The 14,658-nt window shown below is 60.2% G+C and overlaps 3 protein-coding genes and 1 long non-coding RNA gene across 7 annotated transcripts; 2 read left to right on the top strand and 2 right to left on the bottom strand.

Annotated features, from left to right (window-relative positions):
* Positions 1–60: 60 nt before the first annotated feature.
* ARL16 (ADP ribosylation factor like GTPase 16) lies at positions 61–2,396 on the top strand. Of its 3 annotated transcripts, XM_045489873.1 has the most exons (5): positions 61–136; positions 293–351; positions 831–944; positions 1,519–1,634; positions 1,800–2,396. In XM_045489873.1, the coding sequence occupies exons 1-5, from the start codon at positions 76–78 to the stop codon at positions 1,990–1,992; spliced, it is 543 nt and encodes a 180-aa protein (XP_045345829.1). In that variant the 5' UTR covers positions 61–75; the 3' UTR covers positions 1,993–2,396. The 3 variants fall into 3 exon arrangements, with proteins under 3 accessions (XP_045345829.1, XP_045345830.1, XP_045345831.1); XM_045489874.1 differs by lacking the exon at positions 293–351 and having other exon boundaries at positions 65–116; XM_045489875.1 differs by lacking the exon at positions 61–136 and having other exon boundaries at positions 209–478.
* A 1,445-nt stretch (positions 2,397–3,841) lies between these two features.
* On the bottom strand, positions 3,842–8,990 carry CCDC137 (coiled-coil domain containing 137). The gene is made up of 6 exons (XM_045489870.1): positions 8,805–8,990; positions 8,319–8,452; positions 6,800–7,022; positions 5,462–5,544; positions 5,252–5,331; positions 3,842–5,081 (listed from the first exon to the last, which is right to left on the bottom strand). The coding sequence occupies exons 1-6, from the start codon at positions 8,933–8,935 to the stop codon at positions 4,857–4,859; spliced, it is 876 nt and encodes a 291-aa protein (XP_045345826.1). The 5' UTR covers positions 8,936–8,990; the 3' UTR covers positions 3,842–4,856.
* An 82-nt stretch (positions 8,991–9,072) lies between these two features.
* OXLD1 (oxidoreductase like domain containing 1) lies at positions 9,073–10,616 on the top strand. Its single transcript, XM_045489872.1, has 2 exons — positions 9,073–9,201; positions 10,023–10,616. Exons 1-2 carry the CDS (start codon positions 9,076–9,078, stop codon positions 10,440–10,442), a joined length of 546 nt encoding a protein of 181 aa, XP_045345828.1. The 5' UTR covers positions 9,073–9,075; the 3' UTR covers positions 10,443–10,616.
* Positions 10,558–14,582, bottom strand: LOC123604143. 2 transcript variants are annotated; one of them, XR_006715238.1, is made up of 3 exons: positions 14,472–14,582; positions 12,178–12,483; positions 10,558–10,721 (listed from the first exon to the last, which is right to left on the bottom strand). It is a non-coding gene; the product is annotated as an uncharacterized LOC123604143 (long non-coding RNA). The 2 variants fall into 2 exon arrangements; XR_006715237.1 differs by lacking the exon at positions 14,472–14,582 and having other exon boundaries at positions 12,178–12,966.
* Positions 14,583–14,658: the final 76 nt, after the last annotated feature.

The following is a 14,658-nucleotide window of genomic DNA, read 5'->3' as shown; positions in this document are numbered from 1 at the left end:
GGCCTATCCAATGAAAGCGGGGTGGAGGGCGGGACTTGCGCGGGCTACGGGTGCCGGGTGGAGTCGGGGGACGCGATGTGTCTTCTCCTGGGAGCCTCGGGTGTCGGGAAAACGCTGTTGGTGAAAAGGCTGCAGACTATCCTTCCGCGTCGGGCGAGGGCCCGGGGGTGGGGGGCGGGGTGCTCCCGGGGGGCGGGGCTGGGGGCGCCGGGACGGGGGGGGTTTCCCCGGGCGGGGTCCGGCTGCCGCCCGCCTTCCCTGCCTGGCTCTGGGGATCCTTGACCGCGCGCACAGCTGAGCTCCGGGGATGGGAAGGGCGACCTGGGCGATGCTCCCCCGACGCGCCCCACGGTAGGCACCCGCCCTCTCGCGGGGCTACGAGAAGGGGGTACCCTTCGCGGTTTGCAAAGTGCTTTGGGCTGTTCTAAGCGGATGCTGGAGTCCGGCCGGTCCCTGTGTTAAACCCAACCCTCAGGAGGTGAGGGGGGGTGTCTTGGGAAGGAGACCGCCTCCTGGGACACAGCTGCAGGGGAGGTGGGTGCGGGACAGGGGCCCAGAGCCGCCCACCCCTCACCACTCTTGAGACTGCTTTTTCTGGTCGCCTCGGAGGGCGAATCCCCCGATGGGTGTGGGTGCTGCGGCCACAGTCAGCTCTGAGGGTTAGGGCGTTGGAACCCAATTTAGTCTTCCTTACGTAGGACTGTGTTTTAGGGGCTAAGCCCTTGACAAGGGGCGTTTTGGGGTTTGGATCACAGTGTAGAGAGCTGCCAGCCAGGAGTTCCCAATGGGAAAGTGCTTGTGTCCTTTGTGCATCTCGAGTTTTTCCACAGGTGGGCACCAACCTTACTGACATCGTCGTCCAGAGAAAGATTACCATCCGGGAGCTGGGGGGGTGTATGGGCCCCATCTGGTCCAGCTACTTTGGAAATTGCCACTCTCTCCTGGTAGGTCGTAATCCTTTGCACTTAAGCGTTGTCTGGTGCTGGACCTCACTCTGCATAGGCTGAAGTTTGGGTTCCTGAGCAATTACGCGAAGGCAAGGAAACATGACCGAACTTCGAGTTGCTTCCTTTTCTGAATAGCTTGATCCCTAAATGCTTCTGCTTCAGAGCCGACGTAAAAGCTCGTGCAAGGTTTGCTGAGGGGAGCGTTTATTCTCTGCCAGTAACTGGTGCTTGCTCTCTGCCTTGATCCTCTGGGTGTGTTTTTATGTTTGTGTTTGAATCCCACATCTCTTGGGCTTGTCCCATCCTGGCAAGGCCTGTGCCCCAGATTCCAGGACCCTTCCTGGGAGAACTGATGACCACGTGAGTAGAGGGACTTCTACGTAGGTGAAAGCAAATGACATCAGGTCGCTCTCATGAAAGTCATTTCCCCTAACTTCTGCTGTCCCCCCAAATCCTTTGTTTAAAAGTCCTTTTGCTCTTCCTGAGCCAGGTCTTGCTGCCCCAGGGAGGGGATTTGGGAAGGACTGTCTCCATCACGGGGTGGTCCCATTTCTGTTTTCTTCCTCCCCAGTTCATGATGGACGCCGCTAACCCCACTCAGCTGTCCGCGTCCTGTGTGCAACTCCTGGGCCTCCTTTCTGCAGAACAGCTCGCAGAAGCATCCGTCTTGATTCTCTTCAATAAGATGTACGGTCTGTCTTCCTGGAGGAGAGCACGGCCGCGAGTCCTGGGAGGAGCTCCCTTGGAGTGGAGCCAGGACGGTGGCTCGTGGCTTGGGGGGCGGGGGGATACCGTGGGGTTTGGGATGCACTTGTGGCAGCCCGCCGTGACGGGGTGCTTCTTTTGCCCTAGTGATCTGCCCTGTTACATGACCGTAGACGAGATGAAGTCGTTGATCAGGCTCCCAGACATCATTGCCTGTGCCAAGCAGAACATCACCACGGCCGAAATCAGCGCCCAGAAGGGCACTGGCTTATCGGAGGTGCTGCGCTGGCTCCGGGACACCCACAGAACTGACAGGCGACTGCCAGGAGGAGAACCGTGACCGGCCGGCTCCGGGGAGGAGGCAGAGAACGGCACCGCTTGGCCTCTGGCGATCTGTTCTCATCAGGGACAGGACGACCCGACGTGAGCCTAGGAGATGGGCTCCTGTCCTGAGTGGCGGTGATGGGTAACTGGCCTCTGAACGAAAAGATCGTCCCCAGGGCTGGGAGAGGAGGACAGGCTTGCAGGCGGCTGCGTGTCCTGCCGCCATCCTGGGACGTGCTTCCCGTCCACTGGGAAAGCAGCTCTCCTTTCCTGACGGTGTTTGCATCGCCTGGGACCAGACTCGCTCTGGGGACTGTGGCACGAAGCCGTGCCTGCGGAGTTTCCCACATGCCGACAATGTGGCCTCCGTCGTGTGAGGCCGTCATCTTAGGAAGAACCGAGCCTGGAGTCAGGACAAGAGTAGTGTCTCCATTCGTTCAGCAAACGTCCATCACCCCGAGGAGGGCACAGGGCTCCCGCGGGTCGGTGCGAGTGGGAGCGGCCCTGCTACAGCACGGGGGGTGCTGTGCTCAGCCGAGGGGGCTCACGTGGGGGGGGGGGAGGGGGGACACCTACTGGTATATTCGTGTCCTAGAGCCTCCGTAACAAATTAGCCCCAACCTGGTGGCGTAAAACAAAGCCTTGTGCGGACAGTTCTGGAGGGCAAGGCTGAAATCGACGTCAGCGGGGCTGGAGGCTCTGAGGGGAGCGCGCGTTCCTTGCCTCTCCCGGCTTCTAGCGGCTGCTGGACCTCTTGCCGTGACCTGGCCTGTCACACACACAACTAGGGTCCCCGCCTGTCTTCCCACGGCTGCTGCTCCCTATGGGGACACCCGTTACTGGATTTAGAAGCCACCCCAAATCCAGGATGATCTCTTGAGGTCCACGATTACGTGTGCAAAGGCCCTTATCTGAAGTAAGGGGACACTTGCAGGTTCCCGGCCGCAGGGAGACCTCTTGAGGGCCGCCGTCCAGCCCACTGCAGTTGGCCGAGAAGCCTCTACTCCTGGGCGTGGTTGAGTTTCCGACAAACGGTTTTCTCCATGTAGCTGGCAGCAGGGGCTGGCTGGACCACGAAAGAACGCCAGGCATCTGTTGTCTTGCTTCCTGCGTGCAGGGCACCAGGCTCAGGGCCTCCTCCCGCACGCGGTTTCCCATTGGCCACTCTGCTGGGGCGTTCGCTCGGGGGTTGCAAGTGATGCCTCAGAAAGGCTCTTGCATAGACTGCGGGGTGATTTGGGCTCGAGTCTCTCCCCGACCCCCACCCCGTGGAAGCGACAAACCCCCTCCTCTCTGGGAAGGGCACCACTGCTCCAGGGGTCCCACTGTGCGGCTGTAGAGGTGGTGGTCTCCATCCCGTGGGCGAGTCCTGGTGGATGTCACAACCTGGCATCCAGGGTGAATGGGCTTTTCTCGCACCTCCCACCTTCAGAGAGCTCCGTGCGCTCAGGGGACGTGCACTTTGTTCTGTCTCTAGGGGCGACCCCCAGCTCAGGGTCCATCTCTGAGATTTGGGCCTGGTAATCTCTCACGGCAAAGCCATGGGCTGAGTTGGTGAGTTTGGGGGACACTGACAGGCCTGAGCAAAGCTGACACGTGAACTCGGTTTTGAAAGGCAAACTTCCTCCCACCACAACCCATTTCTACCTTCCTGCTTTTGTGCCGTGCTTGGCGAGGAGCCCGGGGACGTGGGTATTTCTCAGGGACCGTGTTCACCCCTGGTCCTGCGCCTGCCTACCCGCTGCGCTCTGGGGGGGGACCCCTGCCTACAGTAATGGCAGCCAGCACCCCTGCCACCCCATGCAGGGGACGGGCCCTGCCACACAGAAACACGTTCCTGAGAAGGTAATACCTCTGATCTCAAATACGGCTTCAACGTAAAATTTCTTGATTTGAAAATAAATGTTGTAAGAGGTACAAATTTAGGGAAGGGCAAAAAAGGATCCCACAGAAACACCCCCCCCCCCACCAATGTCGTGCAGGGCCACCCTGGCCAAGGCGGAGACAGCACTTCCTGAGCTGTCCCAGCCCAGCTCTGCCAGCCAGAGGCACCTGAGCTGCTGAGCCCGAGGGAGGAGTCAGGTGCCTTCACAGGGATGTGAGCAGGACTCCTCCCCTTAATGCTCAACCCCCGCCCCCCCTGCACCCCCAGTCCTACAGCTGAGCACCCTCAGAACATCTGGGCTCCCTCCTTCGGCAGGAATTCTCACGCGGCCTTTTTAACTACGAGAAAGTCGCGGGGCCAGGGTCCTGTCCTTGCCGTCAAGCTGCTTCATACCTGCTCTTCTCTCCCCCGAGTCCTTGGGGACGCCAGGAACAGACCTCCTCAAACCCACTCCACGTGGGGGTGTGGCATCAGGGACAAGGCACCAGGAGAGGGTCCAGGTGGCCGAGGCGCTGAGCCCACCCCCACCTAGGCCGTGTTTCCACCTGTGCTGCGCTGTTGAACCCAACGGGGCCTCAGTTATCGGCCCAGCTGGCCAAGTCTGCAGTGTCTATAGTTAGTCGGCATTTAAGGACAGGATTACGGGACTGGCCCTCCCCGAAGTGACCGTGGGTTGTCTCAGGCTGGACCTGTGTGTTCAGCACAAAGCTGTGCATGATGCCCGACTGGCTGTGTCCCAAACAGGTGCTGGTCTGTCTCTGGGGACTTGGGATGGACAATGCCCTGTGGGAGATGGCCCAGCAGACGGTCAGTCACAGAAGAGCCCTCTTCGGGGAGGAAAAAAACGAGAGAGCGGAGACCTGGAGCCCTGTTCTGCACTCGAGAGCTGGTACGTGGGGGCCTGGGAGTCCCAGTGTGCTCCAGGGAAAGGACCCTTGTGTACAGGCCATCTACGTGTCCTCCCCGACCCAGGTGTGGAGGCCCTGGTCGCACCGTCACAGACAGGTCTCTGCCTTCTTCCTGGAAGCGGGGTGGGGTGAATGGGGTGGCCGTGGGGACTGAGCCGCCTGCCGCTGCCGCGTCTTTAGTGCCCGGTAGGCCTGCACAGCCCGCTCTCTCTCCTCCCCAACAATCCGCTGTCGGGCCAGCGACGTGGTCAGAGGCTGGGACACACCACCAGGGCTCAGAAGCATCCTCAGCATCAGCGACTTCTTCCCAGGCTAAAGAACAGAGATAGAAGTTGAGGCACAGGTTCGGGAAGGAGGGAGATGAGGAAGGGCCCACGTTGGTCCGACAGCTGGACGCCCGGTGAGAATGCAGCATTCCGTCTGCAGGCCGTGGACCCGGCAGCGCTGGGGGACACACAGGGCCACCCCCCGCCCCTGCTCACCTGGCCCCCGCCCCTGCTCATCCTGGGCTGGGCGGTCAGCTCTGGGGGCTGCAGGGCAACCTCGCCAAACTTCACCGTGTCTGCAGGGGCAGAGGAGCACAAGTGAGGCCTCTGCCCACACAGCCGCGGCCCCATCCGCTGACCCCCCTCTGCCGACCCCGGGAAGACAGCGGGGCCCGAGGCCGACGCAGTCGCTTCAGGAAGAGCCACCTCGGAGCAGCTCCTGCTCCAGCCTTTCTGCTGCCTTTTCCTCCCTTCTCTGCCGGACTCTATCCAGTCGCCGTTTCTGGAACCTGGGGAAGAAAGCACGATGCTGTTCAGATTCCTAAACTCTCATTTCTCTGGATTCCGAAGGTGGAGATCACCCTGCCCGGGAGGGTGCCCTACAGTGGACCCCAGTGAGCTGCCACCGTGTCCCCACAGCTGTGCGCCAGAGAGGGCTCCGAACGGCAGGCGCCCAGAGTTCCAAGTCAGTGGTTCCCAGTGGGGGCGACGGTGCCCCGGGGTACGTATGACAACATCCAGAGATGTTCTGGGTTGTCACAGCGGGTGGGAGCGCTCCTGGCACCTCAGGTGGAGGCCGGGGATGGTGCCCCCACCCCAGAGAATGACCGGCCCCGAGTGTCAGCTGTGCAACTGTGTCTAAAGGGTCTCACAGAGCGGCCGTGTCCGGGGCATCGCTGCGGCTCTAGACGGTACGTGGGACAGGTTTCCTGTGATGGGCTTCTGGTCACCTGACCCGACTACAAGCACAAAGAGTGCTCAGACAGGGAAGCCCCACGAGGCTGCAGACCATCCCCAACTCATAGGTGCTGAGGGCACTGCTGATGAAGCCCGGGCTGGCGCAACTCAAAAGCCGCAGCTATGGCAGAAACATCTCGAAAAGCCCTGGTTTGTCAAAACCACCTCCCGGCTCCGGCCCCCAAGCCCAGGGAGGTGGCACATGGCTTCCTTCCCAGACTCTACGGCTGGGAGGCAGGGGAGCAGCACCTGGCAGCGGGCTCCCCCTGGCCCCAGAGGCCGCCTGAACCCCCCTGGAGATGCTGGTGTCCCTACTTTGCGGACAGGACGCGGGAGCTGAGAGAGGTCACAGAACTTGTGCATATGGCACAGCTGAAGGCGCTCAGAGATGACGTGGCATCTCCCAGCCAGAGGCAGGGGAACCCCGGGGCTGCGTGGGAACCCCACATGTAGTACCGATCTCCGGCAGAGGCAGCATGGTCCCCTGGTGTTCAGCAAGCCCTCCCGAGGGAGCATGGGGCCTCGCCTTTTCTCCACCTCCCTACTGCAACTGGCCAGGAGGACGGCTGGCCCTTGACCTCATCTGGCTCTTGGGCCCCCTGGATGCTTTTCCAGAGAAAGGCAAAGACAGAGCTAGGCCTTCAGAGTTCTGTGGGTTTAGAGGCTCCCTGCACCCCAAGGTTAAGAGGCTCTGGTGTAGAGAAAACACTCACCGACTGACCAGCTTTTCACTTCTTTCTGTGCTCCCCATTCTGACACTGCAGGAGACGGTCGTGGGACCCCAGCCCCTGCCCCGCCCCCACTCACGCTTTCTTCCGCTCAGATTTCTCCTTCTTGGGAGCCACCTGCACCTCGGGCTGCCGGGCCACCTGGTTCTTGCTGAGAAAAAGCACATGCTGGGCCTCCTGCTCCATACGCCGAATGTAGGCCCCGTCAGACTCCCACTTCCTCTGCTTGAATTTGGGGACGGCAATGTCCGGCTCCACTCCTTTTGCTTCCTTCTCCAATGTCTTTCTGAAGGCCATCTGGGCTGAGGACAGAGCGGGCGTGGGGTGAGGGGCAGGAGGGAGACGGTGCCAGGCTGGCTGCACGTGCTGGTGCCTCTGCCCAAGGCCACGGGGAAGGAAGACCAGGCCCAGTGGGAGCAGCCCAACCACAGTAGCTAAAGAGGATTCACGATGCCCAGCTCGGGCACCCGTGCGGATGGGATCCCCATGGCCCACCGCTCCATGTCAAAGACGTCCACCACAGCTCGGCTGAAAAACAAAACAGGAAATAACCTAAATGTCTACCAAAACATGGCTGCTTGAGGGAGCACCCTATGTTCGTGCGAAGACTTGATCACACCAATCGAGGACAGTAAGCAGAGCACGGGATGAAGGCATAGCTTTACCGCCGTTAACACGTGAAAATAGGCAGACGCTCTCTCGGGAAGGCATCTGAGAAGATGAACGGTGCTTTCTCTCAAGGGTGACAGCAGGATTCAGAGACAGGGAGCCAGGCTATGCCGCACCTCATACCTCTCAGAACTGCTTGATTTACCGTGTACGTGAGCGTATAGCTCTTAAGTAACCAAAAACGAGGGCCAGCTCAGGAGGGCACAGTTCAAAGCGTGCCATCTGCCACTGGGGCCAGCGTGCCTCCTCCAATTCTCCCCTTCCGTGCCTCTCTCACGTTCTCTTTGGCAGTCACGTAACCCCAATGAAAAGCAGGAGGTTTACAGAGAAATTCTAGAACAGCACTGCTGTAAAATCAATCTCACGTTTGGGTAAACATTTACATACACAGAACATGCTGGGCTCCATCCCCCCCAAACGCCCTGAGTGTCGTTTCTGGCAGAGGCTGACGGGTGGGCGCCCAGCCTGGCCTTGGGTGAGGGTTGGAAAGGTAAGTTTCTCAGGGGGGTCCGATCAATTCGCTCCTTAACCTCCGGAAAACATCCACTTCTCTCCACCATCCTTTCCGCACTCCCATCCAAGAAACTGCCATTTCTCACTTGCAAGAGCTTCACTGGCCTGTCGTGTCCACCCCCTCGGTTGTTACACCGTGATCTCTCTTCTGATGGATCTCCACTACTTCTGGGAGGGGAATCCACAATCCTCACAGGAGGTCCCTTGGGGTTTTTCTGGAGCCTCATCTGAAACCACACTACCACCTGCTGCCAGCCACCTCTTTGGCCCTGGTGACACCAGCCCTTGGTTAGTGCCCCACATGTTCCTGCACCCTCGAACCACTGGGTCCTGGCAGATTTCTTCTGCCTGAAACACGGCAAGTGGATTCAAACACACAAAGCTTTATTACCACCCAGCATGGGCCTGCACGTTACCTTCTTTCTTTCTCTTTTTGTTACTGATGGGATTTTTCATCTCCTGGCGGCTCCTCATAATCTCTCGGAGCCGGAAAGGGATTTCCTGTTCGTCCTGGTTTTGGGGCTTGCAATTTACTTTCTTTTTTTCTTTGCTGGGAGGGAGAACAGGGTGAGACGAGACTTGAGCTCGGCATAAGCAGAATCAGAGAAACCGAAGCCGGGCCTGGGACGGGAATTTCGCAGGCCACCTGGCTGCTGGGGTGCGTGCCGGGCAAGGAGGCATCCTCACCGCAGACTGTCCCTGCGCTGCGTTCTCGCAGGACGCTGGGGTGGAGGGCCGCTCCCACAGCCCCAGGAGGACTCGTCCCTGACCTCCACTAGGATGGCAAACACGGCACCCCGGAAGGTGGCTAGTGCCTCCACGCTGGAGACCCTCACGCCTTCCCTCACCCGGCCGGTCCCTCACCATGGCACGGACACAGCGGGGGCCGGGTAGAGACCCACCTGCGCGGTCCGGGCCACGGCGCCGAGCGCTGCTTCCCCGGCAGCTGCTGCTTTCTCCCCTGCGGCCGCCCCGGACCCCCAGGCCCCGCCGTCCCCACCGTAGTAGCCCCTCTACGCCCGGCTCCCGCCATCTGCACGCCGGGCGCTCCAGGAAGAAGCCACTTCCGCCCTTCCGCACAGTCCCGCCCCACGACCGCCACTTCCGCTTCCTGCGCTCAGCCCCGCGCCCATTGGGGCGGTGCCGCTCCCTGGCGGGCCAGGATTGGCCAGAATGGCCGCCCCTCACGCCTCGGTGGGCGGGGTGAGGCGCGCGTGTGCGTGGGTCTGGCCGTGTGTGATGCTGCTCGGGAGCTTGGCCGGGGGAGGCCGGGCGGTGGCCGCCGCTGTCCGGCGTCCGGCAAGTACCAGCGGGTCGGGGGCCGGGGCTGGGCGCGTTCGCGAGGCCGGGGCCGGCAGGGACTGGAGACGTCCTGCCTTCCCCGCCTGCAGGGGACCGTGGCTGCCTGCCCTGGCTCCACGGGAAGGACCGCCCTGCGCTGGACCCACCCGCTCAGCAGCGTCCCTTGCGCGCCCGCTGTGTGCGAGCCGTTTGGGGAAGCTGCGGTGAACAAGGAGCTGATGCTCCTCGCAAGAGTTAGAGGAAATGGATAAATAGAGTCAGGGCCGCGTCTGTCAGTGCTGAGAGCCCCAGACACAGTGGAGAGGGGAGGGGACCCTGGGGCCGGGGCTGGGACCGGAGAACGGATAGGAAGCGGGAGGGCTGCCCTCGGAGCCTTTGGGGGATGACCTGGGGGAAAACAGGGATGAAGGGGCGGTGTCCGCAATCAGGCTGGTAGGACAGGGACGCGGCTGCGCTGGTTGGAGAGGGAGAAGCAGCTGTGTGGCCCGAGCTCACAGGCTCCCGCCCCGCCCCCATTCTGCCAAAGGAGCAGAGCGTTCTTAGCTGGAGGTGCCAAGGTACCCGCCACACCACCATCTGCTGGAGGGCGCACCCAGTGCCTGTACCTGAAGCCAGCATTTCTCATGAGTTGTGTGTTATAGCAGCCCTTATGTCCACTTTACAGAGGGAAAACTGAGTCTAGAGGTGAAGTAACTTGTGTAAGGTCTCATGGGAAATGAGGGAGTGGAGAAGCACCTGGGGCCCCCTGCCAGTGACAGGGGCCGAAATTCCCCTGGAGCTGGGGGCAGGCAAGGCCTTACCAGCCTCTGTCTCCTTAGGGGCCACAGCGACTCTCCAGCTGGGGCTGGTGCCGAAGGCTTCCTGGAGGCAGCAGCACTCTTTACCAGCACTGTGCCTGGGTCCAAGCCCGGGAAGGCCACGGAGAGTTCGGGAAGGACCACGTGGAGGTGGGCTCTCAGTCCAGTGCGGAGGGCACCAGGCAGCACAAGTCCTCCTTGCCTGGCGGGGGCCCCTTGGAACCCCCATTTCCCCTGCCCCCCGGGCTCGAACCCCCCACAAATTGCTGCATGAGTGGCTGCCCCAAGTGCGTGTGGGTGGAGTATGCGGACGCACTGCTGCAGCACTACCAGGATGGCGGGGAGCGGGCCCTGGCCGCCCTGGAGGAACACGTGGCTGACGAGAACCTCAAGGCCTTCCTCAGGATGGAGATCCAGCTCCGAGCGAGGAGTGGAGGCTGAGCCGGCTTGCCCACACCCGCACCCAGACAGGCCCCGGCCTGGCAGCTCCTTCCTCCTCGGGAAGCAACACGGAGCTTCATTCACAGCCCTTCACGAGGCTGGTGTCAGACAGGAGTAGGAAGAATTATTTATTGACCTCATCTGGGAATAAATAAGTTCTCTGTGGTGCTCAGACCGGAGGCTTCCGTGTTGTCGTGTGCAGGACTGACGTTGCGTTGTCACAGAAAGACGGTACAGGTTGCAATCGAACATTCGTTGAGGGCCTACAGCTTTACCAACCTGTAAGGGTAACGTAAGCTCCATTCTTTTGAATAATTATGTGACGACGACCCCAGGAACCCCCTTCTGCCTCCCAGCGTCCCAGAAGTCCTTCCCCGAGGTCAGCTCTGGTTATTCTCAGTGCTGCAGCAGAGGGTGGGCCATCTGGTCCCTCGAAGCCACTATTGGCAAGGCCTCTAGCAGGCATGAACGCCCGCGGGCAGTCTGGGAAGGGCCCCTTTGTTCCAGCTGCAGGGATCCTTGGGGAGATACCCATTCAGCCAGGGGGGAGGCGGTAGATACACCGCCGGGGCCTGAGCCTTCAGTCCTTCCAACCCACTTAGCTCCGAGGATCGGGGCGATTGGCCAGGGCATCAGCCCTAGAATCAGCCTCCAGGAAACCAGCCTGGTCGGCTGCAGACCTGGCTGCTGGACCATCCAGCCCAGGTAGGACTTTGTCTTAGGGTCCTCACTGCCCGCCTCTCCTGCTCACCGCCAGCATGGAAATTGTTCCACCTTCTCTCCCTCCCCCAGCATTTCCAAGCGCTGATACGAGCAACCTGGACGTGGCAGGGATTAAAGGAATTTATGCCTGTTTTATCTCTTCTCATTTAAATTTTTTTTTTCAACGTTTATTTATTTTTGGGACAGAGAGAGACAGAGCATGAATGGGGGAGGGGCAGAGAGAGAGGGAGACACAGAATCGGAAACAGGCTCCAGGCTCTGAGCCATCAGCCCAGAGCCTGACGCGGGGCTCGAACTCACGGACCGCAAGATCGTGACCTGGCTGAAGTCGGACGCTTAACCGACTGCGCCACCCAGGCGCCCCAATCTCTTCTCATTTAAAGAAAAAGCTAAGATTGTACTAGAATTCCGTGAGAGGTTTGAGCTGATAGGTCTTCCCAGGTAGGGGCTTTAATGTAAAGCTAGTGTATCACATGGCGATGTGTGGGCCAGGGAGTGGGAGAAAATGTGAGCCTAGTGAGACCCCTGTGGCTTAGGCTGTCTTTCCGAACAGCTGAGTGCCCTCCAGAAACAGGGTTTTGATTGGTTCAGAGAAACCTGATTTATGGTGACACATTTATTAGACTATATCTCAGAGCATCTAATTTAACCGCATCCTCACACAGATTGAAAAACGGCCCAGGAAGAGAAAGATTTTCCCGAGACAGCAGCACAGCAAAGCTTGGTGGGCTCTGGGCCTCCCTGAAGGGGTAGCTTATCTCAGAGACATAGAAGTTTTCTGTATTTTTCTCAACAATTCAGGTTTATGGGGTGCCTGGTGGCTCAGTTAAGCAACCAAAGCTTGCTTTTGGCTCAGGTTATAGTCTCATGGCTTGTGATATCAAACCCCACGTCAGCATCAGTGCTGACAGCGCAGAGTCTGCTTGGGATTCTCTCCCTCTCTCTCTGCCTCTCCCCCACTCTCAAAATAGATATTAAAAATTTCAGATTTATAGAGGTTTTGTATACGTACCCGTGTAGGCACATACGTACACCTCGAGTGCATGCTACTCAGTTGGCCTCGCTTCAGAGCTCAACAGTCCTAGCAGAGGCCTGTGTGATGTGCGCTGTCCCCATCAAGAAGCCACTGGCGCTGGCCCCTCCTGCACGTGGAACGCGGCAATCGTGCCAGGGCAGCCTAACACCAGGCTTGCTGAGACGCGTGCGGGTGTGGATCTCGTCCTTGTGCATCTGGTTGTTTCCCAGGTACTTCACCATCTGTGACGTTCTGGCACTGGGCTAGCCGCCGGGGTCCAATAGAAACGTCTGCCCCACTCCACTGTAACGTGCAAGACGGAGCTTAACACAAGCATTACTCAGACGAACGACTATGTAAGGGTGAAGAAGGAAAGTTCCGGTTGCCATGAGGTCCTGTGAAATCCGTATCCTGGTCTAGCCTGAGGGGTCACCCTAAGGAAGGGATCCTGGTGCGGAGCTCTGAAGAGGGAGCTAGGGGAATGAGGACAGGTGCAGAATACGCCCACCGGAGGGGGCAGCCGGTGCCAAGGGGGAGAGCGAGGGGGAGGGATACAGATGAAATCACAGAAGTGGATAGTGGCCACACTACGCGGGACTTGGGGGCCATGAAGGCAGTTTCTTTACAAGTCGGAGGATGGAAAGCGGGCGAGACCCAGGACAGCAGCCAGTTTCTTCTTCGCTTCAGAGATGAGCAGCTTCAGGAGAGGGTCTTGTCCGTCCCCAGCTGTTTGTGATCGCACACCGTATCCCTTGTCCCGACCACATCCCTGGCTCATCCCTTGGGCCCCAGACCACACCCGAGCCCCTTCCCTCCTCTCCCTGAATCCTCGGAGGTGGCGCCCTCCCTCTGCCCTTCCGAACGGCCCTGATGATCTCATTAGTGTAGCGTCAGGGGACGATCCTAATCGGTTTAGCCAGAGGCAGGATAAATTTCCAGCCGCACCCTGCTGAGGGAGACCTGGTCACTCACACCCATGGCCCCCTGAGACCTGCCCAGTGCGTGGTGAGTAGTGACCTTCCTGGTTGCCTTTCTCGGTGGCCGCTTACCCAAGGGTGTTGGTGGGGATCTGTCCCGAGGATGGGGAGCTGGCGGGCTTTTTACCACCGCACTGAGGACTGGGTCTGTGGGGGTCTGCCTGCTGTCCTATTCAGAGAGGTTGCCCAGCCAATCATTTTCAGCTCCCCCATATCAAACAGTGGCTGCAGCAGCCCCCAAGGCCAGCAATGGTCCGGGGACCTTGGGCCACACACTCCCAGCCAACTTGAATGGGCATCAGCCACAGGCTGGGCTGGGGCCGGGGCAGCTGGGAGAGCTTAGACGGCGGTTTCCATGAGGCCAGCATCTGAGAGTAGGAGTTCGGTCTGGGCCAGGGCTGCGCACACCAGGCCCACGGCCTGGGACTGGGGAAGGGTCTGGCTGAGCCTACACCGTCTAGGCTGTGAGGAGTGGGCATCACAGGGTCTGAGCAGCCAGGACCACCAGGCCCGCTGCCATGCACCTTGGACCCCGTGCACGTCCTCTTGGCATGGAGGCGGAATCTTAGGGAGGGAAGGTCCATGGTGGGGTCCCCCTGGTACCGGGTGCCCACACCCACCACCCAGCCTTCCTCGGGGTGGGCCCACCTGTCCTCGCCTGCCAGTCTCAGCCCTGGTGCTCTAGCAGGCAGCTGGCAGTGGCCCAAGGCTGGATTCAGGCACTGCAGCCCACAATACCAGGGATGGGTCCCAAGAGGCGGTGCCTGGGGTATCCAGTGCCAGGGGCTCCTGTCTGTTTCATGTGCTTAGCCCCAGAACCTTCCAGGCTCACAGTGACCTTGAGGGATTAGGGTCTCCCTCTGGAGCTAATAGGCTTAGGGGAAGCTGAGTCGCCCTTGAGCAGGGTCAGGGGGCTTAGGGCATCCAGGGAGAGGTTCTGCGGGAGGGGCAGAGGGGAGGTCACCCTATGCAGTGGGTTCAGGGACACCAGCAGGTGGCACTGGTGCCCAGAGCAGTCCCTCAGCACAGCGAGTGGCCGGGGGTGGGGTGGGGGGTGAAAGAGGCTACTAGTTGAGAGAGGAAGCTGCTGGGGTGGAGGGGAGGGTTGCACAGCTGAGCTCTGGACTTGTTCTGAGACACGCCCCTCCCTGGCCAGCCCACTGCCCTCCCTTAGTCGGTCTTCATTGACACTACTAGCTGCCTGGCATGCCACCGGGAATGAGACAGAGTGTCCCCACCCACCCGAGGGGGAGTGCACCCGCAGGGCCACCCAGGACTCTCATTCCCTCTGCCTGACCCCAGCTGGAGCCCCACCTGGAGATGAGAGGGGGCTGTTGTCGGGGTCATGCCCAGGGTCTCGTGTTTCAGGATTTCCTCTGTTCTTCTGGGTTGAGACCTGCAAGGGGGCTGACTGGGATCCCCTCCCCCCACCAGCCTGGTGTGCCCCCAGCCCACAGCGTGAGGAAGTCTAGAAGCCAGAGGTCTCCGTGGGGTCTCTGCC

The sequence above is a fragment of the Leopardus geoffroyi genome, chromosome E1 (genome assembly GCF_018350155.1).
Source record: "Leopardus geoffroyi isolate Oge1 chromosome E1, O.geoffroyi_Oge1_pat1.0, whole genome shotgun sequence".
Classification (NCBI taxonomy): Eukaryota; Metazoa; Chordata; class Mammalia; order Carnivora; family Felidae; genus Leopardus; species Leopardus geoffroyi.
The sequence above is the reverse complement of the archived record's forward strand: the minus strand, read 5'-3'. Positions and strand labels throughout refer to the sequence as shown.

Bases quoted from the DNA above. Each gene is read 5' to 3' on its own strand.
- OXLD1 (XM_045489872.1), top strand. From the start codon at position 9,076: ATGGCCGCCCCTCACGCCTCGGTGGGCGGGGTGAGGCGCGCGTGTGCG. The intron at 9,202-10,022 runs GCAAGTACCAGC...CTGTCTCCTTAG, and splicing joins CCGCCGCTGTCCGGCGTCCG to GGGCCACAGCGACTCTCCAG.
- CCDC137 (XM_045489870.1), bottom strand. From the start codon at position 8,935: ATGGCGGGAGCCGGGCGTAGAGGGGCTACTACGGTGGGGACGGCGGGG. The intron at 5,545-6,799 runs GTGAGTGGGGGC...TTTCTTCCCCAG, and splicing joins AAATCTGAGCGGAAGAAAGC to GTTCCAGAAACGGCGACTGG. The intron at 5,082-5,251 runs GTGAGCAGGGGC...TCTGTTCTTTAG, and splicing joins TGAGCAGGGGCGGGGGCCAG to CCTGGGAAGAAGTCGCTGAT.
- ARL16 (XM_045489873.1), top strand. From the start codon at position 76: ATGTGTCTTCTCCTGGGAGCCTCGGGTGTCGGGAAAACGCTGTTGGTG. The intron at 137-292 runs CTATCCTTCCGC...GACCGCGCGCAC, and splicing joins GTTGGTGAAAAGGCTGCAGA to AGCTGAGCTCCGGGGATGGG. The intron at 945-1,518 runs GTAGGTCGTAAT...CTTCCTCCCCAG, and splicing joins GAAATTGCCACTCTCTCCTG to TTCATGATGGACGCCGCTAA.